Source organism: Bufo bufo, chromosome 2 (genome assembly GCF_905171765.1).
Source record: "Bufo bufo chromosome 2, aBufBuf1.1, whole genome shotgun sequence".
Lineage (NCBI taxonomy): Eukaryota > Metazoa > Chordata > Amphibia > Anura > Bufonidae > Bufo > Bufo bufo.
In genome coordinates, this window is record NC_053390.1 from 587125428 (window position 1) to 587141604 (window position 16177).

The 16177-nt window shown below is 45.0% G+C and overlaps 1 protein-coding gene across 1 annotated transcript; it reads left to right on the forward strand.

Moving 5' to 3' along the window:
* The first annotated feature begins 13843 nt into the window (after positions 1–13843).
* Positions 13844–15811, forward strand: LOC120990978 (tigger transposable element-derived protein 1-like). The gene is made up of 2 exons (XM_040419870.1): positions 13844–13916; positions 14025–15811. Exons 1-2 carry the CDS (start codon positions 13844–13846, stop codon positions 15809–15811), a joined length of 1860 nt encoding a protein of 619 aa, XP_040275804.1.
* Positions 15812–16177: the final 366 nt, after the last annotated feature.

Below are 16177 nucleotides of genomic sequence, written 5' to 3' on the forward strand. Positions count from 1 at the left end.
GGTATGCAGAAGGTGAGGCACAGCCAGGGCGCTAATGTTGGCATGACGGCGCTGCGTCAACACATGGTGTATCACCATAGAAAGGCATGGAAAAAACTTGCCACTCATTTAGTGTTACAGCCTGGCAATGTCAGCAGAAGGAAGCTGTCTTTCCCATCGACTTCAACGTCCTCAATATACAGGGAGTGCAGAATTATTAGGCAAGTTGTATTTTTGAGGATTAATTTTATTATTGAACAACAACCATGTTCTCAATGAACCCAAAAAACTCATTAATATCAAAGCTGAATATTTTTGGAAGTAGTTTTTAGTTTGTTTTTAGTTTTAGCTATTTTAGGGGGATATCTGTGTGTGCAGGTGACTATTACTGTGCATAATTATTAGGCAACTTAACAAAAAACAAATATATACCCATTTCAATTATTTATTTTTACCAGTGAAACCAATATAACATCTCAACATTCACAAATATACATTTCTGACATTGAAAAACAAAACAAAAACAAATCAGTGACCAATATAGCCACCTTTCTTTGCAAGGACACTCAAAAGCCTGCCATCCATGGATTCTGTCAGTGTTTTGATCTGTTCACCATCAACATTGCGTGCAGCAGCAACCACAGCCTCCCAGACACTGTTCAGAGAGGTGTACTGTTTTCCCTCCTTGTAAATCTCACATTTGATGATGGACCACAGGTTCTCAATGGGGTTCAGATCAGGTGAACAAGGAGGCCATGTCATTAGATTTTCTTCTTTTATACCCTTTCTTGCCAGCCACGCTGTGGAGTACTTGGACGCGTGTGATGGAGCATTGTCCTGCATGAAAATCATGTTTTTCTTGAAGGATGCAGACTTCTTCCTGTACCACTGCTTGAAGAAGGTGTCTTCCAGAAACTGGCAGTAGGACTGGGAGTTGAGCTTGACTCCATCCTCAACCCGAAAAGGCCCCACAAGCTCATCTTTGATGATACCAGCCCAAACCAGTACTCCACCTCCACCTTGCTGGCGTCTGAGTCGGACTGGAGCTCTCTGCCCTTTACCAATCCAGCCACGTGCCCATCCATCTGGCCCATCAAGACTCACTCTCATTTTATCAGTCCATAAAACCTTAGAAAAATCAGTCTTGAGATATTTCTTGGCCCAGTCTTGACAATTCAGCTTGTGTGTCTTGTTCAGTGGTGGTCGTTTTTCAGCCTTTCTTACCTTGGCCATGTCTCTGAGTATTGCACACCTTGTGCTTTTGGGCACTCCAGTGATGTTGCAGCTCTGAAATATGGCCAAACTGGTGGCAAGTGGCATCTTGGCAGCTGCACGCTTGACTTTTCTCAGTTCATGGGCAGTTATTTTGCGCCTTGGTTTTTCCACACGCTTCTTGCGACCCTGTTGACTATTTTGAATGAAACGCTTGATTGTTCGATCACACTTCAGAAGCTTTGCAATTTTAAGAGTGCTGCATCCCTCTGCAAGATATCTCCCTATTTTTGACTTTTCTGAGCCTGTCAAGTCCTTCTTTTGACCCATTTTGCCAAAGGAAAGGAAGTTGCCTAATAATTATGCACACCTAATATAGGGTGTTGATGTCATTAGACCACACCCCTTCTCATTACAGAGATGCACATCACCTAATATGCTTAATTGGTAGTAGGCTTTCGAGCCTATACAGCTTGGAGTAAGACAACATGCATAAAGAGGATTATGTGGTCAAAATACTAATTTGCCTAATAATTCTGCACGCAGTGTATTGCTCCTGATGCTCCTCCTTCTTCTCGTCACTTGTTTCGACAACAGTATGCGTGCACTGATCCAAAGGCGCAGAAGCTGAACTTGCACATGACTAAATTGCTTGGTATTACAGTCTGTCCCTTTCCATGTAGTTGACTCTGCACATTTCAGAGAATTGATGACTTGTGCCCAACCAAGGTGGAGAGTCCCAAGCTCACGTTATTTTTCCAAAAAAGGTGTACCAGCAGAAGGTGGGCTAGTCCTTGGGCCTCTCAGTGTCTGGCACACCAGTGCTGATGGCAGATGTGAGGAGTTGTAACTGTGGTCAAGGACGATATCAGGTAAATGTTATTTTGGGCCAGGCAATGCCGTCTCCACGCTGTAATCGTGGGATTTCTACTAGTGTTGATCGAGCACCAAAGTGCTCGTGTGCTCTGGTCAAACACATCGGTATGCTCGGGTGCTCGGTAGATGGAGAGTCAATGGGAGAACCCCAGGCACCCCCTGCTCGGAAGAGAAGAGGGTGTCTGGTTCACAAAAAAAGGTTAGAAATTGATGGGAACCCCATCAAAATGGTTTGGAAACAGCATTAAAAGGATAGTTGGATGCGTCTTGGACTCCTATTATCTACGACATACAATAGACAACCACACAAAGGCTATATGCCAAAAGCCAGGTATGTGCAAGCCATCAATCTATCCATGAGACAGATGAAAGGCTGAGTGAGCATACCTTACAATTGCAGCCTTGTGCACTATGAGATGTTCCAACCCAGCTCTCATATGACTGAGAGCCAGTAAGCCTCAAAGTTACTTCATATCTGTTGGATGGCTTGGGTGGACCTGCACACCTAGATCATGAGTCAAGAACAGCGCCATCTATTGGTTTCATAGTCTTATTCTTATAGCTATATTCAAATTCACAATATTTCACAAATATTTTTCACAAATTATATTCGTCATATATTCGCGAATTTTAAGAATTTGAGATTAAGTCAGACCTGCTAAAATGTAAAGTTGCACGTAGTGTGATAAAATATTCTAATCACTGACGATTAGCGCAATTGTGAATATATTGGAGCACTTGACTCTATCTGCATATAAAGCTATTCTAATGTTCTGCCGTGCCAACCATTTTCTCCAGTCTCAGGAAACTCATACCAGCTTGAAAAATGTAGCAAAAGTGACCCACGCCTGTATTTCGCGTTACGAATTCGCATTACGTGATTTTTACATTGCCGATTAATCGCATTCAGTAGTCATGAGCAGCACCATCTATTGGATTCATAGTCTTTTGACAAGACTAATAGTCTTGTCATAAGACTATGAAACCAATAGATGGCGCTGTTAATGAGTAGTGTAGATCGCAAATGTTAGGACAATCAGAAAACTTTTTGTCTCCTAAATGATATTGATCTAGGTGCGCAGGTCCACCCAAACCATCCAACAGATCTGTAGTAACTTTGAGGCTTACTGGCTCTCAGTCAGATGAGAGCTGGTTTGGAATGTCTCATAGTGCACAAGGCTGCCATTGTAAAGTCTCATGGATAGATTGATGGCTTGCATATACCTGGCTTTTGGCATATAGTCTTTGTGTGGTTGTCTATTGTATGTTGTAGATAATAGGAGTCCAAGACGTATCCAGTCATCCTCTTAATGCTGGTTCCAAACAATTTTGATGGGGTTTCCAATTTCTAACCTTTTTTTGTGAACCAGACACCCTCTCTTCTTCAGAGCAGGGGGTGCCTGGTTTGATGCTCGGGTCTCCCATTGACTTTCATTGTAATAAATTGTACTCCAGCACCCGTGGTATTTGGCCGAGCACTCCGATGTGCTGAGCATAGCGATGCTCGAGCCGAACAGCAGTTCGGCCGAGCATGCTTGCTTAACACTAATTTCTACGCTAATGTCCTCCTCTGCCTCCTAATCCTCCACCTTGTCCTCACCCTTCCCTCTAGCATATCACCTATGCAAAGCTAGGCGTTGTCATGCGGTTCTGCACCTGGTCAGCCTTGGCAAACTGAGCCACACCGGGGAGGAAATGCTCGGCGTAATCAATAAAGAAATTGAACACTTGTTGTCTCCTCGTCAACTGGAGATAGGAACCATGGTTACTGATAACGGGAAGAACATTTTGTCTGTGCTGCGTCAAGGAAAGCTGACCTATGAACCCTGCATGGCGCACGTCTTCAATCTCGTTTTTTTAAAAATGTCCAGGAAACTGTGCAGGCACTTCAGCTACTCTTACCATGCAAAACATGCCCTCCTAACATCACCTGATATGTGAGGTTTTCCCCCGTTGGAACTCCACGCTCCGTATTTTAGACTGCCCGTACTAGCAGAGGAAGGAGGTCAGCGATTTCTTAATGCAGCAGATGAACAGGTCTACTCCCCAGCGTAACTAACATGTTAGCCAGTGGCAGCTCATGTGTTTGATCAGGCCCTTTGTGGATGCCGCTTTATTTGTCAGTGGGCAGAGCTACGGGATGAATTATGTCATTCCACTCACCTGGAGGGGATGCTGACAAATCTGATTGGCGAGGGGACAGAAGTCGTGGCAACCGCATCTCACGGCCACCTGAGCCCTGAGGTGGCTGAACTGGTAGAGGAGGAGGATGAGGACATAAATGGCCAGGAATTTTATACACAACTAGGTGTTTTATCTGCTCGTGCAACAGGAGAGGGGCTGGAGGAGTAGGAGGAGCTGGAAGGCAATGACAAGCACAATGCAGATGACCGCGACAGACTGTGGTAGTATGCAGCAGAGATGGAGGCAGGGGGGTCCCTCCGAGTACTGTGCGCAAGTAGCCAGATGCATGCTTTCTTGTTTGTGCAGTGACAGCAGCATTTTCATGATTTGGCAGAGAAATGAATACTGGCTATTCACATTGTTAGACCCTCGCTACCGGTCAAAAATGAGGGCATTTTTAGACCTTCTGAGAGGGATGCAAAAATGGACTACTATAGAGACATGCTGTGTTGTCAGTCGGTGGCTGCCTACATGTGCCATCACCCAACTTTTGGAATGTCTGACCAGGGAGACCGTCTGCAGTCACTCCACTGCCATTACAGGTGGTGGTGGTGGTGGGTGAGGGCAGGAGCAGCGCCAGCTCCATATGCAAAAACTTCAGTCTGATGAGCAGTTTTCTTCAGCTGCCTACTGAAGACACAACCCAGCAGCAGGACATGCAGCAGAACCTCAACCAGCAGGTGGTGGCATACTTGGACAGCACCCTATCAACCCTAATCCCAAATCCCCTGGACTACTTAGCATGCAAACTTGAATTGTGGCCGTAACTGGCTGAGTTTGCCATGGGCATGCTTTTCTGCCGGCCAGTAGCGTAGCATCAGCGCAGGTGTTCACTGCGGCAGGGGCATAGTTACCCCTAAGAGAACTCGCTTTTCCTCCTAAATGTTGCAAGACTAATCTTCATAAAGATGAATCAGTCGTGGATCAACCAGGATTTCTAGACACTGGTGCCTGATGCAACAGAATAGATCATTCTGCCACTAATAATTATACTGTAGTGTGCTGCCACACCGGAATATTCTATAAAATGGGCTGTTACTTCTGGCCATATGCTGCTGCCACCATTCTGATGCTGCCACCCACCTGATGTCACCTGCCTGCTGCCTTTACTGCCATTCCTAAAATGGGGCTTCTTGGCCTACTGATATGTACATGTTAATTTTTTTAAAAGGATATGCATGCCACTGGGCCTTGCTATCACCAGGGCCGTCTTTAATATTGATTCGACCCTGGGCAAGAATTTACTTGGGCCCCCTGGATCCCGCCCCCCCCCCCCCCGCACTTTGCTGTACTTGCTATACAGCAGCACTTACCTGTCACTTCCAGGGCCTCCAGGTGACGTCTCCTCTCTGTCATCATCTTCTCTGTAGATCTTCTCTCTCATCATCTTCTCCACTCGGTCTGGACAACTTCTCTCAGCCGCCTCGTCTCTGCAGAGTGTGACACACAGACATCTTAGCTTCCTCACATTCTATCATTATCCCCCAACTGGAGTCCCCACAGTGTTATCCTGCTGCTTGCTGTCCCCCCCCCCCCCCCCCCAGGGGTGTAGCTATAGGGGGTGCAGAGGTAGCAGTCGCTACCGGGCCCAGGAGCCTGAAAGGGCCCAAAGACACTTGTGCCGCATAAGAAGACACTTAAAGCACTGAGGGAAGGGGGGCCCAAGCTGAACTCTTGCACCGGAGCCCACGAGCCTTTAGTTATGCCCCTGCCCCCCCAATACCCCCAAATACTATCCTGAAGAAACATTACTGCCCCCCATAGTAATAGTGCTCCTCATAGTCCCACCAATAGTAATTCCCTTCTAGAATGCCCTCATTAGTAACACTGCCCCAACCGTGATAATGCTCCTCAACAATGCCCTCATTATTAGAAGAGCCCCCCATATTAATAATACCCTCACAGAGTCCCCAGTAGAAATAAGGCCCCCTATTGTTCCCCCAGTGGTAATAAAGCTCCCTACAGACCCCTCAGTAGTAATAAGGCCCCCATAGTGCGCTTAGTAGAAAAAAGGCGGATCTATAAGACCCTCCTATAGAGCCCCCAGTAGTAATAAGACCACCTATAATGTCCCCTGGATCTGCAGTGCCCCCTGCAGTTATAATCCTCCCTCCACCATACAGTCCCATGTAAATAACATCACCTCCTCCCCAGCCCCCTCCAATGCACAATCCCATGTAAACATCACCCCCTAAGGCTACTTTCACACTTGCGTTCGTGCGGATCTGTCCTGTACTTGTACAGGACGGATCCGCACCGATAATACAAACTAATGCATCCGTTCAGGACCGATTCGTTTGTATTGGATTTGAATTTCTAAGTCCCAATACGGATCCGTCCTGACTTACATTGAAAGTCAACGGGGGACGGATCCGTTTACAATTGCACCATTTTGTGTCAATGCAAAGGGATCCGTCCCCATTTACTTACATTGTAAGTCAGGACGGATCCGTTTGGCTGCACAAGGCCATGCGGACACAAACGCTGCTTGCAGCATTTTGGGGTCCGCCTCCAAAACGGAACGGGGTGACGTACGGAGCCGAACGAATGCATTCTGAATGGATCCGCATCTATTCAGAATGCATTGGGGTTAAACTGATGCATTTGGGGCTGCTTGTGAGAGCCTTGAAACGGATCTCACAAGCGGATCCCCAAACACAAGTGTGAACGTAGCCTAAACATTAAGTCCCATGTACATAAACATCATTTCCCCCCACCATCCACATTTAACATACAGTCCCATATAAATAACATCACTCCCTCCCCCAGCCACCTCAAGCACACAGTTCCATGTCAATAACATCCCTCCCTTCAGCCCTAACATACATCCTAGTTAAATAACTACAACCCCCAGCATTGCACTGCCTCTCCCTTAACTTACCTCTCCTCATGTACAGACATCAGCATTAGGCTCCTTCTCCTTTTCACTCCGGTTCAATCCTGCACTGGTCACATGATGGTGACATCATCCAGGTCATCCTATCACAGCCTGTTTTGCTGATCACATGACCTGTGATGTCACCACAGGTCCTTCACCTCTTCCCAGACAGTGTATATTAGATTAAATTGTTATGCCGTTCCGTGTACGGCAATACAGTTGAATCTAGCAGGCAGGCAGGACATTCGGGGCCTGGGACAAAACATCAGGGGCCCAGGCCCCGAATGTTTTAACCTAGTGAATGGGATTCGAGAAACGGAGCTCCCTTGGGCCCCCAGGAGCAACTGGGCCCGGGGCAGCTGCCCCTTTTGCCCTGCGGCAAAGACAGCCCTGTCTATCACACTACTGTTGGTTTCTGCTACTACAGTGATCTACCACCACCTTGTGCTGTATGCCACTGCTGTTGCCCCCCTCCCCACTCTATCATGGGGCCACTACTGACACTGTAACTGCCACTGCTGCCCCCATATCAACTCCGTCATGGGGAGACTATTGTCACTGTCACTTCTACTGACCCCCATCCCCATCCTGTTATGGGGCCACTTTTGTCCCTGTTGCTGCCACTGCTGTTGGCCCCATCTCCACTCTGTTATGGGGCCACTATTGTCACTGTCACTGTTGTTGCTGCCACCCTCCCCACTCTATCATGGGGCCACTACTGGCACTGGTACTGCCACTGCTAGTACTCTCCTCACTCTGTCATGGGAACACTATTTTCACTGTTTCTGCCACTGCTGCTGCTACCACCCTCTCCACTCTATCATGGGGCCACTAACTTAATCTTGGGGCACTGCACAGTTAAGTCTACGGCGAAAAATTTAACCTGATGCTAACATTGCCTTTAATACTGATGCACAGTAAATCTAAAATACCTACAGAACAGATTAACTATGAATGTGGGTGCACTAGAATGTAACGCACACGGCAATACACTCTCCTTGCAATCTCCCTGCAGTTTAACTTCCAAACCTTCACACTGAGATGTGGCCACCAAGTGGGATGAATATGAATAGGCAGAGTAGCCTGAGCATACCTGATATATATCGTAATTTGTGATAAATTCATTTGTAACAAATTTCTTGTCGACGTTTGGCAAATTTATTTAGGACCTGCAAAATGATGTAAAATGTTATACTTATTAAACTATGAAAGTTAGTTTGTGACAGCTAATTAGTATTGTGATCTTACATTTTTATTAAAGGGAGTCTGTCACCTACCTGACCGGTTTCAAACAGGTGACATTGTTCAGTGGGGCACAAAGACATGACACAGATGTTACCCGTGTTTAGTTCTTCAGATGCTTCAAATCGCCCAAAAAGTCCTTTTTATCATATGCTAATAAGCCGTCGCAAGTGCCCAGGGGCGGAGAGTTTTCTGAAAGTGCCCGCCCCTCAGTAAGCTCAGGCCAGCCCTGTGGCTCTGTGACATCATATTTCCTTATAGTCTGTTTGCTCATCACTGCCGTGCCCGGGCATGCGCAGTGTTCTGCCCACCGTGGGCAGAGGGACAGGGATATGGAGTTCGCATGCACCAGTTACTGGCGTGAAATTTGCGCATGTGCACTGCATATCTCTGTGCCTCTGACCACAGTGCGCATGCCTGGGCCCGGCAGTGATGCGCGAACAGCCTAAACACGGGTAACATCTGTGTCATGTCTTTGTGCCCCACTGAACAATGTCACCTGTTTGAAACCGGTCAGGTAGGTGACAGACTCCCTTTAAGTTCAAGCTACACATAGACTTTTTTTGTCACGCTTCAAAATAACGCCATGAAATCTCTGCCCATAGAGAATGCATTGAGTAGCTTGAAAAATGCTTCTACAGGGAGTGCAGAATTATTAGGCAAGTTGTATTTTTGAGGATTAATTTTATTATTGAACAACAACCATGTTCTCAATGAACCCAAAAAACTCATTAATATCAAAGCTGAATATTTTTGGAAGTAGTTTTTAGTTTGTTTTTAGTTTTAGCTATTTTAGGGGGATATCTGTGTGTGCAGGTGACTATTACTGTGCATAATTATTAGGCAACTTAACAAAAAACAAATATATACCCATTTCAATTATTTATTTTTACCAGTGAAACCAATATAACATCTCAACATTCACAAATATACATTTCTGACATTCAAAAACAAAACAAAAACAAATCAGTGACCAATATAGCCACCTTTCTTTGCAAGGACACTCAAAAGCCTGCCATCCATGGATTCTGTCAGTGTTTTGATCTGTTCACCATCAACATTGCGTGCAGCAGCAACCACAGCCTCCCAGACACTGTTCAGAGAGGTGTACTGTTTTCCCTCCTTGTAAATCTCACATTTGATGATGTACCACAGGTTCTCAATGGGGTTCAGATCAGGTGAACAAGGAGGCCATGTCATTAGATTTTCTTCTTTTATACCCTTTCTTGCCAGCCACGCTGTGGAGTACTTGGACGCGTGTGATGGAGCATTGTCCTGCATGAAAATCATGTTTTTCTTGAAGGATGCAGACTTCTTCCTGTACCACTGCTTGAAGAAGGTGTCTTCCAGAAACTGGCAGTAGGACTGTGAGTTGAGCTTGACTCCATCCTCAACCCGAAAAGGCCCCACAAGGTCATCTTTGATGATACCAGCCCAAACCAGTACTCCACCTCCACCTTGCTGGCGTCTGAGTCGGACTGGAGCTCTCTGCCCCTTACCAATCCAGCCACGGGCCCATCCATCTGGCCCATCAAGACTCACTCTCATTTCATCAGTCCATAAAACCTTAGAAAAATCAGTCTTGAGATATTTCTTGGCCCAGTCTTGACGTTTCAGCTTGTGTGTCTTGTTCAGTGGTGGTCGTCTTTCAGCCTTTCTTACCTTGGCCATGTCTCTGAGTATTGCACACCTTGTGCTTTTGGGCACTCCAGTGATGTTGCAGCTCTGAAATATGGCCAAACTAGTGGCAAGTGGCATCTTGGCAGCTGCACGCTTGACCTTTCTCAGTTCATGGGCAGTTATTTTGCGCCTTGGTTTTTCCACACGCTTCTTGCGACCCTGTTGACTATTTTGAATGAAACGCTTGATTGTTCGATGATCACGCTTCAGAAGCTTTGCAAGATATCTTTGCAAGATATCTCACTATTTTTGACTTTTCTGAGCCTGTCAAGTCCTTCTTTTGACCCATTTTGCCAAAGGAAAGGAAGTTGCCTAATAATTATGCACACCTAATATAGGGTGTTGATGTCATTAGACCACACCCCTTCTCATTACAGAGATGCACATCACCTAATATGCTTAATTGGTAGTAGGCTTTCGAGCCTATACAGCTTGGAGTAAGACAACATGCATAAAGAGGATGATGTGGTCAAAATACTCATTTGCCTAATAATTCTGCACGCAGTGTAAATGCCTGTAGCAAGTGAGTAGCTGAAGCAATTTAATTGTTAAAGATGAAGCACCAATTAAACCATAATTTTATGAGCAACAGATCTTCATGCTACTCTATGCAGGAAAAAGTAGCTTGGGAATTACTTTGAAATCCCAGATGTAATGATTAAACAAAATCACTAGCTACTTAGGCTACTTTCACACTAGCGTTAATATTTTCCAGTATTGAAGTCCGTCATAGGGTCTCAATACCGGATAAAAACGCTTCCGTTTTGTTCCCATTCATTGTCATTGGGGACAAAACGTAGCTGAACAGAATGGAATGCTCCAAAATGCATTCTGTTCCGTTTGGTTGCGTTCTCATACCGGAGAGCAAACCGCAGCATGCTGAAGTTTGCTTTCCATCATTGGATGCAGAGCAAAACGGATCCATCATGACCGACAATGCAAGTCAATGGGGACGGATCCGTTTTCTCTGACACAATCTGACACAATAGAAAACTGATCCGTCTTGGCTATGTTAAAGATAATACAACCGGATCCGTTCATAACGGATGCAGATGGTTGTATTATCAGTAAAGGAAGCGTTTTTGCTGAACCCTGCCGGATCCAGCAAAAAACGCTAGTGTGAAAGTAGCCTTACGTCTGCAGCGATTTCACAGTGATTTTATCTCTATCAGCTATACTCACTTGACTGCAAACAATTTGGAAGCAACTTTTTGAAGTTATTCAATGCATTCTCTATTTCAGGGATTTTTGCAAAGTTAAAAAAAGGTCTAGATTTGGCCTCAGCCTTACAGAATATTGATAGAAGTGACTCTTCTAATCAGTAAGTGCAGTTCTTCCGCTCCTACTCTAGTTTTGCTAGTTTTAATAAAATAGCTCCACTGTTTCCAGAAATGTCTTTATTTGACATTACCCAAAAATGTCTGGATAACATTCGAACTGAAATACATACACTCTTGGAGAAGTCATTTATTTTGTGAATTTCAATATTAGATTTTGCAATGAGCATAATGTTAACATTATGTTTTATTTTAGATATAATGAGAACTGTCTGTTATTTAAAGGAAAAAATATTATTATCAATTCCAAAAGTTATTTAGGAAAAATTGTTTCGAAATATAAATAAATTGTACGATTTATGAATGTACCGTAATTTTCTAGTATGTAATGAAGTATACTTAGATCACAGAAAGAAAAACATAAAGAAGACATGCATTGTAGTTTCTGCACAAAATAACCATTAGACGAAAAGAACTCCGACGAGCAAAAGGGTAACAATGTTTTGAGCTTTTGACTTTCATTATCCATATCTTTTGCTGATGACACAAAGATTTGTAACAGGGTTGATGTTCCTGGAGGGATACACCAAATGGAAAAGGACTTAGGAAAACTAGAGGAATGGTCAAAAATATGGCAACTAAAATTTAATGTTGATAAGTGCAAGATAATGCACCTGGGACGTAAAAACCCAAGAGCAGAATATAAAATCAGTGATACAGTCCTAACCTCAGTATCTGAGGAGAGGGATTTAGGGGTCATTATTTCAGAAGACTTAAAGGTAGGCAGACAATGTCATAGAGCAGCAGGAAATGCTAGCAGAATGCTTGGGTGTATAGGGAGAGGAATTACCAGTAGAAAGAGGGAGGTGCTCATGCCGCTCTACAGAGCACTAGTGAGACCTCATTTGGAGTATTGTGCTCAGTACTGGAGACCATATCTCCAGAAGGATATTGATACTTTGGAGAGAGTTCAGAGAAGAGCTACTAAATTGGTACATGGATTGCAGGATAAAACTTACCAGGAAAGATTAAAGGACCTTAACATGTATAGCTTGGAAGAAAGACGAGACAGAGGGGATATGATAGAAACTTTTAAATACATAAAGGGAATCAACAAGGTAAAAGAGGAGAGAATATTTAAAAGAAGAAAAACTGCTACAAGAGGACATACCGTATTTATCGGCGTATAACACGCACAGGCGTATAACACGCACCTTCATTTTAAGGGAAATTTCAGGAAAAAAAATTAAATTTCAAATTGTACTGCTATGGGGTGGGGGGATCTGTGGATGGAACTGTTATGGGGGGGATCTGTGGATGACACTGCTATATGTCATCCACAGATCCCCCTCATAACAGTGTCCCCCAATACACCGGCCCTCTGCTCACCGAAGTATTTATAAACGTGAATCCTTATCCTGTTATTAAGCTGCCCTCTCCCATTTTCCCATGTTCCCCTGTATCCCCACAGCACTTACGATTCACACGCTTCCATAGCAGGCAGGGCGGACGGCAGCAGTAACGTCACTCACTGACGTCGCGCGTCTGCTCCGCCTGCTTCATTCATAAAGGGGGCGGAGCAGGCGCTCGACGTCAGTGAGTGACGTTACTGCTGCCGTCCGCTCTGCCTGCTATTGAAGCTTAAGTAAGTGCTATGGGGATACAGGGGGGACATGGGAACATGGGAAAGGGCAGCTTAATAACAGGATAAGGATTCACGTTTATAAATACTTTGGTGAGCGGCGGGGCCCGGTGTAAGAGTACAGTGACTGCACCGGGCCCCGCCCCTAGTTACGGACTCCAGCCCCTCCTCTCTCCCGGCTCATACAGCGCAATGAATATCGGCGTATAACACGCATACATGATTTGCCCCCTATTTTCAGGGGGAAAAAGTGCGTGTTATACGCCGATAAATACGGTAGTTTTAAATTAGAGGGGCAAAGGTTTAAAAGTTATATCAGGAAGTATTACTTTACTGAGAGAGTAGTGGATGCATGGAATAGCCTTCCTGCAGAAGTGGTAGCTGCAAATACAGTGGAGGAGTTTAAGCATGCATGGGATAGGCATAAGGCCATCCTTCATATAAGATAAGGGCCAGGGGCTATCCATAGTATTTAGTATATTGGGCAGACTGGATGGGCCAAATGGTTCTTATCTGCCGACACATTCTATGTTTCTATATCTCACTATCCACTACAGCTTCGAATGTGAGATTACCATAATTTTATAGTAGTACAGTGATACCTCGGTTCACGAACGCTTCTGTTCACGAACAACTCGGTTCACGAACAGAAAAGTTCATAAAAATATGCTCCGGTTCACGAACTCCGCCTCGGTTCACGAACAGGAGCCGCGGCCATTTTAATGCTATTTCCAGGCTGTCACATGTTCGTCACTTCCTGTAGGAAGATCGTGGAGAGAAGAAGAGACACAGAAAGAAGTACTGTGAGTACTCTGCAAACATTGGTGTGCTTTTTAGCACATACAGTACTATACAGTTCACTGGACACCCAATATGGCTCCCAAGAAGCATAGTGGAAAGAAGAAAGTGCGGAGCAGCAATGAAGGTGATAAGAACAGCAATGCAGGTGACAATGTGCAAAGTGGAAATGCAAGTGACAATGTGCAAAGTGGAAATGCAAGTGACAATGTGCAAAGTGGAAATGCAAGTGACAATGTGCAAAGTGGAAATGCAGGTGACAAGAATGTGCAGCGCAAGCATGGTGGCAAAAAGAAAGTGCAGAGCAGTAGTAAAGGTGACAGCAAGGTTGTGAAGAAAATAACCATTGAGCTGAAGAAGGAAATTATAGAAAAGCATGACCGTGGTATTCGTGTGACTGATCTGGCCTCGGAGTACAAGATGGCAAAGTCAACAATCTCAACTATTCTGAAAAACAAAGCCGCCATCAAAGGAGCTGATGTTGCAAAAGGAGTAACAATGTTAACCAAGCAGAGGACGCAAGTGCTGAAAGAGGTGGAAAAACTTTTGTTGGTGTGGTTGAATGAGAAACAGCTGGCAGGTGATAGCGTTAGTGAAGCTATGATCTGTGAGAAAGCCAGGAAATTGCACAGTGATTTACTGCAAAGAAGCCCCTCTACAAGTGCAGCAAGTGACGAATTTAAAGCCAGTAGGGGGTGGTTTGAAAAATTCCGCAGGAGAAGTGGCATCCACAGTGTGATTAGACATGGTGAGGCTTCCAGTTCTGACAAGGCCGCAGCAGAAGCCTACAAGTTAGACTTTGCGGAATTCATGAAGACAGAAGGATACGTCCCTCAACAAGTTTTCAACTGTGATGAAACAGGGCTCTTCTGGAAAAAAATGCCTAACAGAACCTATATCACGCAGGAGGAAAAGGCACTACCAGGGCACAAGCCCATGAAGGACAGATTGACCCTTTTGCTGTGTGCCAACGCAAGCGCCGATCTGAAAATTAAACCACTACTGGTGTACCATTCTCAAACCCCTCGTGCATTTAGGCAACAAAATGTGAACAAGGCCAGACTGCCCGTCATGTGGAGAGCCAATGCCAAAGCTTGGGTCACAAGGCAATTGTTTATGGAATGGCTGCACGAGGTGTTTGCACCCACCATCAGAAAATATCTTTCTGATAACCAGCTGCCTGAAAGGTGCCTTCTTCTGATGGACAATGCCCCGGCACACCCTCCAGCCTTGGTGGATGATATGGATGCTGAGTATGACTTCATCAAGGTAAAGTTCCTCCCCCCCAACACAACACCACTTCTGCAGCCCATGGACCAGCAAGTCATCTGCAACTTCAAGAAGCTGTACACAAAGGCGCTCTTCACTAGGTGTTTTAATGTCACTGAAGAGACGTCCTTGACTTTGAAAGACTTCTGGAAGAAACATTTCAATGTTGTCCACTGCATTAACCTCATTGACAAAGCCTGGGAAGAGGTCACTCCCCGAACCCTAAATTCAGCCTGGAGGAAACTGTGGCCAGAATGTGTCGCTGAACGTGAACATGACTTTGAAGGGTCTGATGCAGAGGTAGTGGAGGAAATTGTGTCCATGGGCAAGAGTATGGGTCTGGACGTTGATGGTGCTGATGTGGAAGAGCTTGTTGAGGAACATAGGGAGGAGCTGACCACGGAAGAACTTTCTGAACTCCACAGTGAGCAGCAGAAGGCACTTCTTGAGGAGCATTCCACTGAGGAAGAGGAAGAAAGGGAGGAGGTTAGCAGTGATGCCATAAAATCCATTATGCAAAAATGGAATGAGTGCCATGATTTTTTTGAAAAGCACCACCCCAACATAACTGTCGTGAACAGAGTGCTAAATCTCATGAATGATAATGTGGTCTCTCATTTCCGGAGGGTTATGCAGCACAGGAAGAGACAAGTGACATTGGACAGATTTTTCAGAAAAACTGAGCCTGCAGCTAGGAGACAAAGGAGAGAGGAAACCCCTGAAGGAGATCCCCCTGATGTCCTTATGGAGGGGGACTCTCCCTCCAAACAATAACTGCCTCCCACCTGCCTTCCTCCATGCCAGAAGTCATGTCAAGCAAGGTTAGTGTCCTCTCTTTATACATTACTATACTGTACTAATGTGTATTGTAATTTGTTTCATATTTTTGTGCTTCAAAAACACCCAAAAAAAGGTCAGCACGGATTAACCGGATTTACATTGAACCCTATGGGAAAATGTGCCTCGGTTCGCGACCAATTCGGTTCGCGACCAGAGTCAGTTCACGAATTAAGTTCGTGAACCGAGGTATCACTGTATTATCATCTTGGCTATCTCATACATAAATTGGACTTGCAACTATTTAGCATATGATTAGTGTACCATCTCTGGTACCATCACACAGGAGGATAGGGGCTGCTG